The 17,773-nt window shown below is 29.4% G+C and overlaps 2 protein-coding genes and 2 non-coding genes across 12 annotated transcripts in view; 2 read left to right on the top strand and 2 right to left on the bottom strand.

Annotated features, from left to right (window-relative positions):
- LOC107165461 (NAD kinase-like) overlaps positions 1-2,841 on the top strand; it is a 65,023-nt gene extending 62,182 nt beyond the window's left edge. For 6 of the 9 annotated variants that reach the window (XM_089222598.1, XM_089222601.1, XM_089222602.1 and 3 more), the window contains exons 6-9: positions 153-310; positions 1,985-2,067; positions 2,429-2,631; positions 2,705-2,841. In XM_089222598.1, the coding sequence (XP_089078724.1) occupies positions 153-310; positions 1,985-2,067; positions 2,429-2,631; positions 2,705-2,709 (449 nt within the window). In that variant the 3' untranslated portion in view covers positions 2,710-2,841. Of the gene's footprint in view, positions 1-152; positions 311-1,497; positions 1,581-1,984; positions 2,085-2,428; positions 2,632-2,704 lie in introns of those variants that run through there. The other 3 variants (XR_016190813.1, XM_089222597.1, XM_089222604.1) reach the window with 3 other exon arrangements.
- Positions 2,842-2,961: 120 nt separating this feature from the next.
- The window catches only part of LOC107165460 (uncharacterized), a 39,355-nt gene continuing 24,543 nt past the window's right edge, over positions 2,962-17,773 (bottom strand). Inside the window, exons 2-3 of the mRNA XM_089222605.1 lie at positions 13,310-13,548; positions 2,962-4,024 (exon numbers count right to left, since the gene is read on the bottom strand). Coding sequence (XP_089078731.1) covers positions 3,473-4,024; positions 13,310-13,548 — 791 coding nt within the window. The 3' untranslated portion in view covers positions 2,962-3,472. The remainder of the gene's footprint in view (positions 4,025-13,309; positions 13,549-17,773) is intronic.
- TRNAE-UUC (transfer RNA glutamic acid (anticodon UUC)) lies at positions 7,844-7,915 on the top strand. Its single transcript has one exon. It is a non-coding gene; the product is annotated as a tRNA-Glu (tRNA).
- TRNAG-GCC (transfer RNA glycine (anticodon GCC)) lies at positions 10,949-11,019 on the bottom strand. Its single transcript has one exon. It is a non-coding gene; the product is annotated as a tRNA-Gly (tRNA).

The following is a 17,773-nucleotide window of genomic DNA, read 5'->3' on the forward strand; positions in this document are numbered from 1 at the left end:
TTTATAAATTCAATGTATATTTTATTGTGTTAAATATCTCGTGATTTTTTTTTACTTTTTGGCATTGCAATTACTTTTTCTGTATCCCAGAGCTGTTAAGATATTTAAATTACTTAATTAATTATTTAATACAATTTTAATTTTGTTATTAGGTTTGATTGTCTCTACACCAACTGGAAGCACAGCATATGCAGTTGCAGCGGGTGCATCAATGATTCACCCAAGTGTTCCAGCCATCATGGTGACACCCATATGCCCTCATTCTTTGTCTTTCAGGCCAATAGTTGTACCAGCTGGTGTTGAATTAAAAGTAAATTATTATTTTAAAAGAATTCCACATTTAGTGATAAAATTAATTAGAAATTTTTAGTTCAACATAACCAAGTACTACTTAGCTTTTCGTTTTGTTCATAAACATAAAATATTTGTCTCTTAATATTTAACTTAAATTTTACAATTAGTTAATATAGTTAGTAATATGCACTGTTAAAATAATGTAACTATCAAATATTTTTATAGAATATTCTTATTTCTGAATTGTTATTGTTAAACAAGGACATTTAATATCAATTAAATAGGTAGTAAGGACTTAGAACAGTTAGAAATATTGAATTTATCAAAATACAATGAATTAGACATAGTATTAAATTAATTATTTAAACTATCTAATATTAAATAGTCATATAATTTATATTTTTTTAATAACTGTTTAAACAGTCGTACTGTAGGAACATAACAGGACTATCAAATTATTTGATATTCATCATTTTTAGTTTCAGTATAAATTTAACTATATGAACTATCAATACGTTAGGGAGATTTTCAAATATTTCTTCAATCATTGATATCTGTTAGAAATAGAATCCACAGACTGCTTAATTTTATACAGTAATATATATATATATATATATACAGAGTGTCCCGTGAGGATTTACCCATAGCGATATCTCATGAAATGATGGGGAAATAAAAATTCTGGTCTTGTTATAAGATTCACAGGGATAAAAACTACAATTATTTCATTTTTAAATTTATTTTAGTGTTTTGGTGAAAAATTTAAAAAAAATATTTTTAATTTAATTATTTCCAAAAAAATTAAAGATAGTATTTTGTAGAGTTAATTTTTCTGAAAATATTGACGTTTCAAAATTTGATGTTCATTAATTTTCCTGATTTTTAATATTTTTTGTAGTTTTGAAGAAATTAAATATGATCATAACTAGGCACACTGAAAGTGTTTGTTTGGCTGTTCGATCACGCGCGCTGCACGGCGTTTCACATGTTTGGTAACACTATGGTGTACTAGGTTAATTCTTTCAGTATTAATGATTACTTATTAAACATAAATTAATAAATTAAATTTATTCACGCTCATGGTGTGGAATTCTTTACATATTTTAATTAATTTAAGTTTTTGTAAATACTTAATAAGTTATGAAGTAGTATAATGGTTACTAGGTCTATAGAGTTAGGATATTGTTTTGTTTCTTTGTATAGATTACAGTATCACCAGATAGTCGCAATACGGCCTGGGTTTCATTTGATGGTCGTAATCGGCAAGAAATTACTCACGGTGATAGGTAATATTGTAATAGGAAAGGAAATGGAGTCTTACTATTTATAAATTTGGAATGAATTTTACATAGTTGTTATTTGTTGAGGCTTGTTTTTGTTTAAATGCTTTTGAGGTGCACATGGTTATCTAAACAGCAAATAAAATATTTGTTAAAAAATGTGAATAGCTAATTACTAGTTAGCATTTTAGTGTTTAAAATTTAAAAATAAATGCTATTTTGGTTTAAAAAATTTAGTAGTATGTCTATTGAAATATAAGTCAATTGGCTTCTGTGAATGATGATAAAACTAAATGTTATTACCTAACTTAAAAATAGTTTTTTTTTTAAATTCTATGTTAAAACTTTAAGTATTAGGTATTTTAATTCAGTATTGTTACTGATATAGCAGGTTTGGATACTTTTTGCAGATTATGTTGAGTCCGGATGCGAGGTCAACAGCTTGGGTTTCATTCGACGGTCGAAATCAACAAGAGTTGTGTGCGGATGATAGGTCGGTCAATAAAAAATGTAAAATAAAATTTGGTGATGGATAATATTATATGCATGATAAAATTTGATTTTCGCTTTGTAAGTTATTTTATCATGGAAAAGATCAGGCTATGTAACCAGACTTCAGTAATTACTAATTTAAGTACCTGTAATTATGTTAAATATAATTGTCAGGTTAATAAACACAATGTATTCATTTATTTTGCATGTTTTAATCGTTCACCCTATTACAGTTTTGTCAATATGTATGAAAATGATAACCATGTGTATCAGTTTGCATAAATAATTGCTTACCATTAATGTGCTATAAGTACTTGCTGTATATATGTAATTATATAGTTTAACAAACATTTTATTTACAGTTTACAAGTTACTACATCTATATTTTCTTTACCATCAATATGTGCTGAAGACCAAATAACTGACTGGTTTGATTCATTGGCTGAATGTCTACATTGGAATGTGCGAAAACGACAGAAGCACTTTGAGGAATTGTCTGATCTAGCGCATTGCAAGTATGAGGATTCACTAAATTCAGCGTCGAAAGACACATTATTAGTTACGGGTAAATTATTAAACATGTTTATTACAAAATTTTTTTAAATTGATGTATCTAATTTTCTTTTTTTACTTTTTAGACTAGCAGGGTATAGTCAATTAAGTTCATCATTAACCAACAGATACCTTATCCTTTAGTCGATAAGCACCTGTACTACCATCAGTGCTTACAAATGGATTTAAAAATTGTGCAAAATAAATTTTTTTATTATTGTTATTATTATTATTATTATTATTATTTTCTTGTAAGTACCTGTAGAAGGTATACATTTATGCGTTTCTGCCGCTCGTTATTAAAACTACATATTTATCATTTAATTATAGTTTCAGTACTGAAGTTTTAGTTTTGACAAATTAATATTACGTTTCTCTATTACATTATTGGTGAAGTAGGTATATTTTAATTGATAGTGATCAGTTTATATGCAGAACAAAATGAATATTATAGTCATTAAATAAAAAAAATAAGTCTCATGTAGGAGTATTTTATTCTTGGTTATTAGAGTGCTACAATTTTATTTTTACAATGTATACAATTTCTTCCATTTTTAAGATGAAATTTTAATCGTAATTTGTTTTTTTGATATTGTTAAAAACACAAATATTTATGTTTATTATTATTTTTAGCTCAACATTTGTATAAATTACAACATTTATGATTGTTTTTTATTTATTTATTTAAAAACAAAATTATTTATTAATGACTAAGAGTATACATTAAGTAATATATTATAATAGTTTCATAAATCTTTGGAACATTTTTCTTCATCTAAAGGTATTCACACAATGTCTAATAAACATTGATTTACCCATAAGGCCATAATTCATTATTGTTTACTAGATTTCAGTTAATACAGTGATCTGAATTTTATGGTATTGGCTTCATTAGTATTGAATCTGCTTTCGAAATATCTGCAAATATCTTTCACTGGCACGGCTCTTAAATCCAAATTGTTCATTGATCTAGACTTAATGTTTGTTATATGAGTTGAAAGATCATGCAAATTGTCCACACTTTTTGAAGAGCAAGTAAGGTATTCTTCGAATATCTTGCGTTTCTGTTTAACTGGTATTAGGTCTGAGAACTCGTTGACTGGCGATCTACGCAACTGTTCGCATTCTCGAATCAAGTCTGGCAAGTGTGAAACATTCTTCTTGTACATGCGTGAACTAAATGAAGGCATATGGTTGTTATTGACTTCTTGCATGTCCAAACTAGTTTTTTTGTACTTGGATGCAGATGTCATTAATGAATCTGTTGATGAGTATCGTCGAAACGGTGCATGGTCAGTGACAATGCCGAGTATGTCGAGATACTTAACGTCGTCCAATGGTGTTTGGCTCAGGAGTTGCCCCGCAATGGTTGTCGTCCAGTGATGGAAGTCTGTTTCCGTGTCCACCTAAAAATTAAATTTTGTATCATTAAATTCAGTGATGCATAGAAAGTCATTAAAATAAGAATAGACAAGTAGACAACTATCAAAAGATCGAACTAATGGAACATGCTATATCTATAAAAGGTAAAGCCATCTGAGACGTAACTGGCTATGCTAACTATGTAAGATGCAAAAATGTTCAAATTAATTGTTTAATGTCGACAACGATGAATATATAATATTTTATATTTAACCAACAATATGGACGATAATAAGTGTCGTGTTTTTATTTCAACAGAACTATTGAGTCTAGTGAGATCTAAAAACAACATTGAGTATCTAAATATGAAACGTTCAGGTCTCATGTGACAGTTAATTTTAATATCAACGCCCTTCAAAATAATACTTATTTTCTATTTAGGCATTTAGCCATGTAGGTTATATAATAATGTCCAATAGGTTTTTTGGTAGCCACTAGTCATTGGACGATGATGATAACCGACAAATTACATTTGATCCACTACTGTTTCAAAGCTGTCATGTTGCAAATTGGTGCACTGGTATATATTTAAAGTTGTATGAAATGCTTTCCGACATTCTACTTAATAAGAGTAGTTATAATATTATTTTTATAGGACAGGCATGGTACAGCAATTTATTTTTGTCGAATATTGAGGGGCCGTTGTATTGCCTATGTGGTAATTTATCAGGCGTTAATTTACAGATCTGATTGAATTGTGAGGTGTTATGATTTAAAAAAAAATTATGAATCAACGATTGAGGGATATAAAGTTCAGAAGTAAAACAAAATAACCATTTTAAGTATAATAATATATAAAATAAAATTTACTAGAGAAAAGTGGAGGCCCAAACTCTAATGAGAATTTAAAAAAAAAAAATGTATTAAAAAATATTTTTAAAATGCCCAACAAAAATTTAAAACAGTACGTTATACAACTATTGTGATATAAGCGGAGTCTGTAATCCAAGAAGATTTTCAAATTATCAGTTTAATAGTATATTGAACAAAAATAGGATACTAATTTTGATTGAAATTAAAAATAAATCTTGAACATCGGTACAATGTAAGAGAGTTACTAACAAAAGCATAACCCTAAGGTAACCCTAGTTAAAATTACAAACGCGTCGTCATTTATTGCAGGTATCGAAAATTCACAATTATTAATATTGTGTTGTGCATGTGTTCGCAAACGAGTCGCAAAAAAAGGTTAAGCGTACACAAACTGGTATCGCCCCTTACACACTGCATTATTTTTTTACGATCACAATCACATAATTTATATTATACGGGTACCTACATATTTTAACTGTATAATAAATTGCAGTTATTATATTATAATATAATGTAGTATTTGATATTTGTACATAATACATAAAGGTAACTACTATACAGCAGTATTACAGGTTCATGAAATATTAAGTAAAATGGTGTTATAACTTATTACCTATGATAATATGTACATTGTACCTACAACACTAACCTACTACTATTAACTATTTATGGTGGTACTATATACTTATATAGTAAGTTATATCTGCCTGTATATATTTATAATAAAATATTTTTATTATTAGGCTATTATGTATTACTTATACGTATAATATAATATAAGTAATATAAAATATTTATGTTGAAACTTTGTCGTGTCTACGCATATTATAATTGTATGTATCAAAATAATACCTATACAGCCTATGGGCATTATGATTTACACCTTTACTCTTAGTAAGTGTATATATTACCTATACCTATATATTACTTATATTATGTTAGTATATTCAACTTTGTACAACTCATAATTTATTTATTATTATTATTTATTATACTTATAGTAATCATGTGACATTTAAAATTTTAATCCTAATTGAAATGTAACCGCGAGGACCGTGATACCTTTTTTTTTTCCTGTTTAAACCGACGACGCGAGTACACGTATGCCTACCTATACATTTAAGGTTATAAGTTTATGAAAGCTTTATATTGTCCTTCAAAACTTTTAGGGAATTATAGTAGAATGGTATAGATACATCGGTTTGTCTCGCAGTTATAAATTGAAAAAAATGTGTTTAGAAATAATAATAAAGGATGTGCTAAAGGAATGTCAACAAAGATGGCATCAAAAGTGGACATCTTATTACACAAAATGAAACCACATAAAACATAACACTGACAATTGGACATTTCCCTTCGAAATCCATAGAAAATTCGAAGTAATAATAACCAGACTGAGAATAGGACACACAGAAATCTCCCACAGTTTTCCAATGTCCAGTGGCGCCGAACCCTATGTTTAGGTGGAGCGAACGCCCGACCTTTGAAAGTGAGCGGGTGGATCGTACGTGGTTAGGGTGGTTGTGGATGGGGTAGAATATGATTGTGATGTATAAAAATAATTCATATAAGGAGAAATCAAATATAAATATTTTCGAATATCAAAAACCAATGCGAATTAATTAAGTGTCTGTGTGGGGTGGGTATTAATTTTTGTACTTTGCCCTACCTATAAAAATTGAGTTTGACGCCACTGCAGTAATGTCCAGGAAAGAACCTCCAATATGCACAACCCGCGGTGTTCAAGTAACCATTAAACACAACCTCACCGATTGCCGAACATATACCCGTACAAGCTTCAACCTGCCCGAATCATCACTTTCAGAAATATTAAACAACAATCCTCAATCCATTACCAACATCATACAATTCATCACAGCCGCCAATCTGCTAACCAAAATTTAGTATAATTTAGATATAGATACAATTCATGTAATTTTTTTTCTTCTTATATATATGTCTCACTTTAAATCCAATGGCCCATGTTGCCGAGGGTATCATTAATAAAATAAAAAAAAAAGGATGTGCTAGGCATCAGCTCATCAGCAGCGCACTATATTTGATGTATATTTTATTTGTTTTTTCACTATGAAACACGTGAAACCATTTAATAGGTACCTTACAAAAATTCGTGTTCTGTGGAACCAACCTTGTGCTAGGTATTTTAGATTTAGTATTGATTAATGCAACTGGAATGTTATCAAACTCTAAAAACATTATTCGTGTTCCTAGGTGCGTTAGATTTTGACATTTTGTTGGATACTATTGATAACTACTTACTATAAACGGTGGTCATTTACCTACCTATTTCGATTTTTTAATGCATTTTGTGAGTAAGACTTAACCTATTATTTGTAAAATGTTACAATAAGTGATTTAAAGATATTCGCATCTAAATGTATCTTATTTTACAGTTTAAATATTGTAAACACCTAATAACCAACGCAAGAACAAAGAACACAGATAATATTCTCAACTTTAAGTTAGTTGATAGTTAAATTTACTAAATACCAAATCAATCGACACAAAGTTTGTTCTGCTGAATGCAAATCTCATATACCTACCAAATATATATAAAATTATGTCGTGCGTGGGTCAGAGAAAACAAAATTGATAATTGTAAATATAGTGTAGCAATGCACTGCCGTCCAGCTTTATTAATATTTTTGAAATATTAATTTAACTATTTAGACTGTTCATTACCATTATGTATCACCATTGATTATAGAATAGATATTCTATAATCAATGGTATCACTACCACATCATTAACATCTGTAGGAGTGGGATACTTTGAATTGGAATTATAACAATCTATAAACTCGTAAAAATGATTGAAATAACTATGTCACTTGTATTCCTTCTTTTTATTGTTATGGACATTTTATTAAAAAATAAATTATATTGTGTATAATAATAATATGTTATGTTATACTATATTTAATATAATACGATAGTTAAATAATATGACTTGGCTCAAGTTGACATCAATCCGGTATGGTCTAGTGGCTAGGATACCTGGCTTTCACCCAGGAGGCTCGGGTTCGATTCCCGGTACCGGAATAAATTTTTTACAATTTCTTTCAGTTTATTACATCACGTAAAATCTTTATATTACAAGGCATTCGACATCATTTTACCATTAATATACAATTTATTAATTATTATTTATTTTTTAAATTTTTAAATATACTCATACTATATTTTCAAATTCTTAAATTTTTTTTGTACTACGGAGCGTCCAATCTTCTGTTTTTCATACAAAAACCACCCTACATAACTGAAAAATATTATGTTGATACGTCTTGATGCATTGCTTTAAAATGTTGATATTTCTAAATCAAAATTTTAATGAGTGATTCCTCAGTCATTAAATTGTTTATACTAAAGATAATAGTCCTTAAAAAATGGTTTTACAGAAAAATAAAGTAGATAACCTAACATAGGATCCGATATCAGGAACATTCTTACAAATTATTAATGTTGATAGATTAAAATCTCAAATCTGCAATAAGGAGAGTGGAGAATTATAAGCTGTCATCTAAATAAATAATTGAGCTTAATAAGGTAAATGTCATGGCTAGGACAATGGAATTTGCATGATTACAAATTTTCATTCAAATAAATTATAACTTAATGATATAGAAATCTGTTTCATAATATAATCAGAAGGAGTCGACAGTGTTTTTCTTTTTGTATATTTTATACTCTTTATCACGTGTTAGTATATTATATTTTGTTGTATTTTCATTTTAAGTGCACATTTTACATACATTTTAAAATTAGAATTTAATTTTTCGTTCAATTGATATAATAACAATGTTATGTATATAAACCTAATAGAAATTAGTGTGGGTTGCGTTTTCCTCGTCAGCGGAACATTTATTGTCGCAATACATTTTAAACCAACGATTGAACGATACGATTTTGTTAATTTTAATCACGCAATGGTGTACATAAATATAACTATTAATTTGGGTAATAATTATAATAACTATAAAAAATCTCAAAAATACCTTAAGTCTGAAGATATAAATATCAATTTACATAGATTTAGTATATTTTATTAAGTTTTTCAACACACAATATTTTATATATTATATTTTTTACTTCATTATAAATTTATAATATTTTATTGGCGTCATTAAAAATATTTTCTTGGTATAAAGTGTAGTAAAAAATTGTTTGTTTTTAAAGTATACTTTAAGAGAATATTTAAGTGATTATGCAAATCTTTAGGATTTATTTATAGATTTTATAGGGTATAAATAAATACACACTTTAACATTTTTAAGGACATGAAGTTCCTAGCCCAAATAATGGGCTATAGGATTCCTGCTCTAGGGCCTCGGACCTTTACAAAAATATTGTTTACTTTGCTACACAATTCGAAACTGTATTTCATTTTTAAATAATATTCCTAGGTAATGTTTAGACTTAGGTAATACTAAACGCAGTGCTTGATTTGGAAAAAAAATAGAAGGGGGACTCAGCAGATGTTTGATGAACAAGCGTTCCACAAAAAATTAACCGTCACATTAGCGTGGGGGGAAAAGCCCCCCACACCCCCCTTTAACCACCCATAATCCAAAAAAATAATTTTATTATACAAACATATATTAAAAGAAAAACACACTTGTTTGTTAATTATTTTTTTAAGACATTAAATTATATACAATCAATTAATAATTCTACATAATTCTACATATTAAATAAGGTCCATAAATGTTCATATGATTTATATGATTGGTTATTCGTAAATAAGGTTTATAGTACAGGCGTACAGCTATACTCCGTACCACGAGAGACGCATACGACGGCTGGCGAAAATTCGTTTTTTTCGCGTACGAGCATATGCGTTCTCTCGTGGTAGTCGTGGTACGGAGTATAGTATACCTTTATACCTTCGTATCACTAATGTACCTATTGAAATGTACAAATATTATGGCAATAGCCTTTAGGTATATTTTGCATCAGAAAAACTGATGATTTACAAATTCTCTATAGTAAATGTTGCGTTCCCAGCGTTCCGTTTCAAATAATTAGAAAAGGGGTACGCTAAAAAAAAATTTAAAAAGAAGGGGGACTCCGTCCCCCCGCGTCCCCCCCCAAATCAAGCACTGACTAAACGTATATATAATATAATATTAAATCAATAGATATTAACACTATTTATTTTTGTGACATTATTCTGTTGTTTATAAATTTATAGTACATTAGTATCAAGAACTAAAATAATTAATATTTAATGCTTAAAAATGAATAGAAATTATATCTTATAATAAATATAAATAATAACATTATACAATAATAAATACAGTTTGATTTAGTAATTTAAAACCTCACAAAAAAAGACAGAAACGCGTTTCGATGAAAAACATTTGCATATTTCTTGAACATCTATTTTTAGAAAAAAAATATGTATATTATAAGTGGGCCTTTATCGAGAGTAATCGGAGTCCAAACTCCAGAGACCTTCACATAGCTAAATCCGGCCTTTTGTATAAAATATATAAATTAAATATAGCTTATAGCTTAATTGAGTGATAAACCGTCATATAATTATATTATAAAATATTAATTATTGTTGTACCTATAATATCTACGTACCATCTGTTGGGACTGTTGTCCCATAATGAATAATTGCAGCCCTTTTTATAAATTAAATCCATACCTTCATACCATCTAGTTTCCTATGTATCCATTATTAACCCTTGAGCAAAACAATCATCATATTTTTAAAATACAATAATATTGCAGTATCTAATTACAATTTTTAAATATATGTTATATTGTCATGTTGACTCTGACAGCCACCTCCAACACTATGAGTACTCCATACAAATTTACTACTAGCTACTAGTCGCAGCAGTGATTCATTCATCGTTTGTACTGTATTAAGTAATAATAACAACCCATTATCGTCAAACTGGTAGTATTCCATTTTGAAAAAATACCTACAGGGACTGCAAGAAATGTAATCAATAATAATTATAGTAGTCAATAGATATTTGTGTATCAATTATCATTTATCATCTATGAACGTGAATGCAAAACGTTTAAAAAATTAGTTTGCAGAAAAAAATAAAAAATTTCTGCATCAGCCGGGAATCGAACCCGGGCCGCCCGCGTGGCAGGCGAGCATTCTACCACTGAACCACTGATGCTTATGAAGAATTGTGAAATTTTGATTAGATTTGAGTACAGTAACTACCTACTTGGTTTGTTGCAAAAATGTTGTTATAAAAATTGTTGTTGTTAAAATTGTTGTTGTAAATATTGTTGATATAAAAAGATTGTTGTAATATTAGCGAGTGGGGGATTGTCCCACCACTAATAATTGTCGTTGTTATTGTTATCAATAAACGATGGGAGTCAGAGGAGAAGTAATGCTAACGCGGTTCCTTCTCTGGCTCTTGATACAAAAGGAAAAAAAAAAAACTACCTACTTGGGTCCAGTATTCATGTGTATTATCATTGATTATATAGTATTTAATATTTGTAATGATTAATAATTGTAATCAATGATATTATAATATAATATATTATTATGATTTTTTATGGTGACTAGGTAATAGGTAATACTTTTCGGATTCGTAGATACCCAAAATTCTACTTACGGTCTTATTTAATCATTTTGAGAATTTAAAATTGTAAAATCACCGGTATAATAATAATATTATAATGCAATCGAAAATAACAGTTGCCGATTACCGAATATATTATTATGAAGGATAATAATATGCATAAACCTATAATCTATATTTTAATATTATTTAAACAATTTAGGACACCTGACCCTGTGATTTGCGTGCGTGTTAAATTTCCGGCATCTAATATCTAAACGTATTTTATAATACAACACAATAAACTATAATTACGCGTAGGTATAAATTAAAAAGAACTCGGTAACCCGCTTTATATTTTGAAACTTACCAAGACATTTAGCATAAAATCGATGTAAAAATATTAACACGAAAAATCGTAAATTTGTAACTAGGTATGTATATATTTTTGTACAATAACTAAAGGTCAGTGGCGCCCAGGCAGGTTAGTAATAGTAATGCAATTGCATGTGTTTTCGAGAGGGGTGGGTGTATATTACTGCAGGTTTCACAAGGAAGCTTATACATTTATAACATAAATTATAGTCTATAATAATTAATTTGCATTGAACTTCAGTGAATAATAAGTGTAAATATTTTGTATAAACGCAAAATTGGGTGGGTGGGTGGCTAACTTTTTTTTAATCGCATGTAAGAGCAAAATACCTCTGTGCACCACTGCAGACTATGGTGTACGGATCGTACGAACTAAATAACAAAATTCGTAAGTTACGAACCGTAACAATAATGTGCTGGCGTACTGCTCGTACTGGTAACTGGTAAGTGGTAACTAACGGACAGACGTACACAACTGAGACATTATATATATACGCACGGTGCTCTAAAATCTAAACCATTTTATGTTTAAGACATGTTTAACACGTGTAACGTAAAGTCGTAAAGCATGAATTTCGAATTGGCCCATGAAAGTCTAATTCTTTTTATGTTTTTACAAAAGATTGCCATTGATTACAGAAATGGAATGCGTTGCCATGACATTTAATTAGTAACGAATAATGCAATGTTATTAATTGTTTGTTACTCAAATGTATATAATACCAAAAGGCATGGATTGTAAGTATATTTGTATGTATATAACTTATAAACTCAAAAACTACAAGTCTGATTTCGACGAACATTTCAGAGATTAATTTTAGAGATATCAGAAAAGTTTAAAGAATAGTATGTAAACCACGTTTAAAAATATACTTAGTGTTCTTTAGTCATATTTCGGGTTAATCCATATTTTGGCCATAGATTTGGATCTCAAACCGAGGTGCATCGATGTCGATTTCAGATTTGTCCGTGAACTTGATACACCTATATCGATAAAGCGTCGAATTTTATGTCTGCTCATATTTTGCCGGAGGAATCCATTCATTATCCACAGCTACTAAGCTAACTAGATAGCACTAGTGATTTTAAAATTTACCCTATAGATAGGAAAAGGGATGTGTACCATTTCGCAATTTAAAGAGGGATGATTTGCACGCAGAGATTGCTCGGCTTGCGAAAAACGACTTTTCTTTTGTTTGTATAATAGGTGTACCATTGATTATATAAAATAAAATAGCTTTCATAATATTGTACCTATATATTATGATTTTAGACTTGTACATTTTTGTATTTGGTCGAGATCACCCAAATGGCTGTGTTAAAAATATGTGTAATTTATATATATATATTTTATTTGTCGCGGTCAAAATCAGCTTTAGACTATATAGGTAGTTTGTTATTGTAAAAACCTATGGTTTTCAATTTTCGTCTCGCGCGTCTTTTGTACATTTAGTATAAAGTATAATATTATAAATATTATATAGATAAATAGCTTAGAAAAGACAAATGTACTCACCACTACGGTGACGATGGGCGAATTGCTTCCGGGCCGGATGAGACTGAACCCGTAGGTGGCGTGTTCGGTGGCTGTGAGGTTCAAGTACCGGAGGAATAGCTTCCAACAGTAACCGGCCGGCCCATCCCACCGGATCAACAGGTGTCCAGCTCGTACTTCGGCCACGCTGCGGCCGCTGAACGTCTCGTCACCGGCAGCAGCACATGCCGAATCGTCTCCCAACGTGGCCGTTACCAAGCCTGCAACGTAAAACAATAACAACGTTTAGTAATAGTATATAATAATAATTATTATTAATTAATACAAATACATAATATTCATATTGTTATGGTCGTCACTAATTAACTATCTGTTGATTCGATAATTCATAATCCATCATTATGATCGGCTTCTACAGTTCTACATAAAATCATATATAGCACAACAAAGAAAAAAGGTTTAATAACATCAAAAACCTAATGGGCTAAACTGCTAAAGTGTTATTAATAGAAAAAAAAGTTACATAACATTGTTCTAACCACTTATAATAACCGAAAACCATGTTATAGGTATCATAGAGGCCGGATCTCCGTCAAAAGTGACAAGTGATGACAATAGAATATATTACACCGGATGATCCATTTTTTCCCCAAAAATTGTGTAACAAAAATATTTTCAAAAACTCTATTTTTTCTGAAATGATGAGTGTCTTACGTTAAATTGATCACTCATGACATTCTCATTATTACTGTAATAATAATAAAATTTTGGCATGAATACTGAAAATATTATAGCTTTGGACGCTTTGGTAATGATAGTATAACACTATATATTACTTTTTACTATACCTACTACCTACAGGTTGTAGACTTGTACTTATTAAGATGTAGCAAATAAAACTGAACGTTTCGAGGTTATTATTGTTAACTTGGTACAAAGTAGGTATTTGTATGATCTCGACAATACGACGACAAACGTCGAAAATCAATTATTATCGTGCAGCGGTCATGACCTCATAATGTACACGCGTAATTATTCCATTGCACAGTATATTAAATAACATTATTATTATATTATTTGTGTTATAAGTCAGTAAAAAACCGTTCGATTGACGTGACCTTTAACACAAAATTGATTTCCTTCTATACACAAAGGATTATAAATATTATAAAGATAATCCTATTGTAGGTATCATATAATCAAAAATAGTGCGTAGACAAAATCATGGAAATTATAAAGATGTAAGAGGCAAAAATATAAACTCGGTAAGATAAATGTTAAAGATGTTTTTATAAAATTAAAAATCTATCCACAAATTAAACGTATTTACAAGACTTATCTATTTCATAGTATAACAACAATAGAATTATCGATATAAAATGTAAGTTTTAATTAAAGAGTAGATGTGCACGATTACATAAATAAATCTTTTTTTAGGGTTTAATCGATTAATCAGTTATTTTCTGAGATTGTTGATAATCGATTAATCACAAAATCGCCTAATCGTAAAAATTAATTAGTCAACCACTCAATGAAAAAAAAAAATATTTGCGCACTCCAACTAAAGAGTGTTAGAAAACCATATAAGGATATCACAATTATTGTAGTATTTAGATATTGGACCATTTTCAAAACAGTAATATGTTTTCTGATTTTAAAATCAGATTGACATTATATTATTTGACGAATAATTAAAATACTAAAAAAAATATCAGCTAAATACCCTTTCCCGCTGTCAAGCTGAATTTATGTATTTAAGTATTCAACACTGTAGTCCCTATACCACATAAATTTGACTTTTATTATTATAGTTTCAATTTATTTCCACTTTAACGGGTATTGCTCTTTTTACGTTTTTGTTAAAATTTACATCATATTTACATATTCATATTACAGTTTTATAGTCTTCAACATTATATTATTTTGGAAAAATTGTTGTATATTAAAAAAAATCATCCAGCTTATGAAACATTTTACACGTCGCAGACACACTGATCATCAGGGACGAGCAACTTATATGTACAGAACTGTACTCGTTCATATATTTAGAATATAATTGGTGTATATTATAATCTTTGGAAGCCAGTGGACCAACAAATATATCCTAGTAAGGTTATTCTAGGTTGTTACGAACTTACATAATACAATCAACATTGTTATTACATTGAATAACGAGCAACGCCACTCTTATCCCGATTACCATGGTTTAGATAATAATATAGATACCAAGCGTTACCACTTACCTAGATGTACCTATATATTTTAGGAGTAAAAACATCGAAATCGCTGTAACGGGGACACACTCTAAACGTCAATATAAAAATATCATGTTCATAATTGGTTCGTGTCCCCAATCGTCGTATATATATATTATATCAAAGAGCAGATAGAGACCTTCTCTTTGAATCGTAATAATAATAATAATAATAAAACACTCGTCGGACTCTGCGTCCGTAAATTTTTTACATACGATGGCAGTGACTACCTAGCTATAGATAATTGAGTGTCAAGGCGCGTCGTCTGACTATCGTCTCGACTATCTGCGACTAATCTTACATGGGTTAATTACTATATAATATAATATTATATACTCAGGTAACGATTTTCAACACCAATAGTGGTATCTATAGGCAGGCACTTATATTTTCCCTATAATTCGTACTTGGTATATATTTTGTATTTTCGATCTCCGCGTCACAGTTTATATATATATATATATATTATATATAATAATATAAACGACCTGAATTCGAGTATCTATACTTACAAATATATCTAAACGATATCCTTGAATGGTATTTTACATTTACAGTGCTGACGCGTAATCATATATATATATATATATATACACGTAAATCTTTTTTTTCATCCGTGAAGTTAATTAATACGCGTTACCATCAAACTTTTACCACTCAACCGAGCACCGCAAACGAATCTAATTATATAAATATATATATATAGGCTTACTCATTGTGTATTAGGGTGCGTGTGTGTAGTGACATATTGTGTTATTATATTTTGAGCCTGCAGGGTCGCCTTGATTGCGATCAGAAAACGTTCGTTCCATAGACCGCCCACGCGAAATCGTATCTCATCCGTAAACTGCAGATATCTGCAATACCTATGTTTCAAAGTCTCGAAAATATTATGTCATATTGTTATGGTATTATAAAAGGCTTGTTCAAAAATATCCTCTCGATAGCAGCCGTGATGTGTGAAGATTTCTGCATCCCACAAGTTAATGTCAAATAATGCCTGCACTTATGCATGTTATTGAAGATATTCGAATTAGTTCAACTCAACTACTCAACACGGAAAATATTGCGATTTGATTGATTGTATAGTATTTTATTATCTACAGGTTATTATAAATTCATTCAAATCAATATGTACGTAATGCATTCACTGCAGTTTACAAACAATAAAAAATTTAATAATATTAAATTATGATGCACATACAGCATAAATAAAATGGAGCTGGCCGCAGTGCTAAAATTGGAAGTGGGAACGGAGAACTCTGACACTTTCTATAACTAAATTCTAATCAATAAGAAATTTTAATTACCAGAAACGCAATTTTTTTTTTGCGCCTTTATATTTTATTATTTTCTAATTCGAGCACTTGTGATGATATGTATTATATTATATTTAAAAATTGCATATATATTATGTGTATATATAAAGTTGAAATATATGAGCCCCGACATGCGGGGTCCAACTTACTATAAAACACATTCTCACGGAATGTCTTGCATACCTCGATGCAAGAAATCGCAATAATTTATCCACCGATTTATACGACATATTGGGACCTGTTCTGCAATCATTACCTGACATATATTCATGTTCCTCCAGGAGACAGAACTGGACAAACTTATTTAACCATTTGAAAAAACACAACGTTATTATAATTATACTCATATAATTTAGACATTTATTATTATTAAACCTTTTCTATTATTATTATGTAACACCTTTCAAAAAAAAAAAAAAAAAAATGTATCTTATCCCAATGACCAAGTTGCTGAGGATTATTTCTTTAATAAAAAAAAAAGTTGAAATAAAAAGAAACATAAAATTGTATAATAGTTATCACCTTGTAATTAAAAAATCATATTATAGGTATGCTTGTATAAAAGCGATTCATTGTCAACCGGACGCGTTATATTGTCTATACGAATAAGGCAAAACTTTACTACACATGATATTATATTTATTATTGTATTAAACTAGCTTATTTTTCTTACTATACGGTGTGTCCGATCTTATATAGCCATGTAATATATAAAAGTAACACTAAATATATTAGGCCTCGGTCATATGACCTTAAATTGAAATGTGGTTTGTTTTGATAGCTAAATAATAGTATCAAAAAAAAAAAAAAACATTTTGGAAAAAACTTATAATTTTTAGTCTTATATTCCTTTCACTGCTTGAATACACACTTGGCATGGGGTTTTTGAATATGCTTGTATTATAACTATC

This window comes from Diuraphis noxia, unplaced genomic scaffold (assembly GCF_037042655.1).
Source record: "Diuraphis noxia isolate RWA-SAM2 unplaced genomic scaffold, SU_Dnox_SAM2 contig0003, whole genome shotgun sequence".
Classification (NCBI taxonomy): domain Eukaryota; kingdom Metazoa; phylum Arthropoda; class Insecta; order Hemiptera; family Aphididae; genus Diuraphis; species Diuraphis noxia.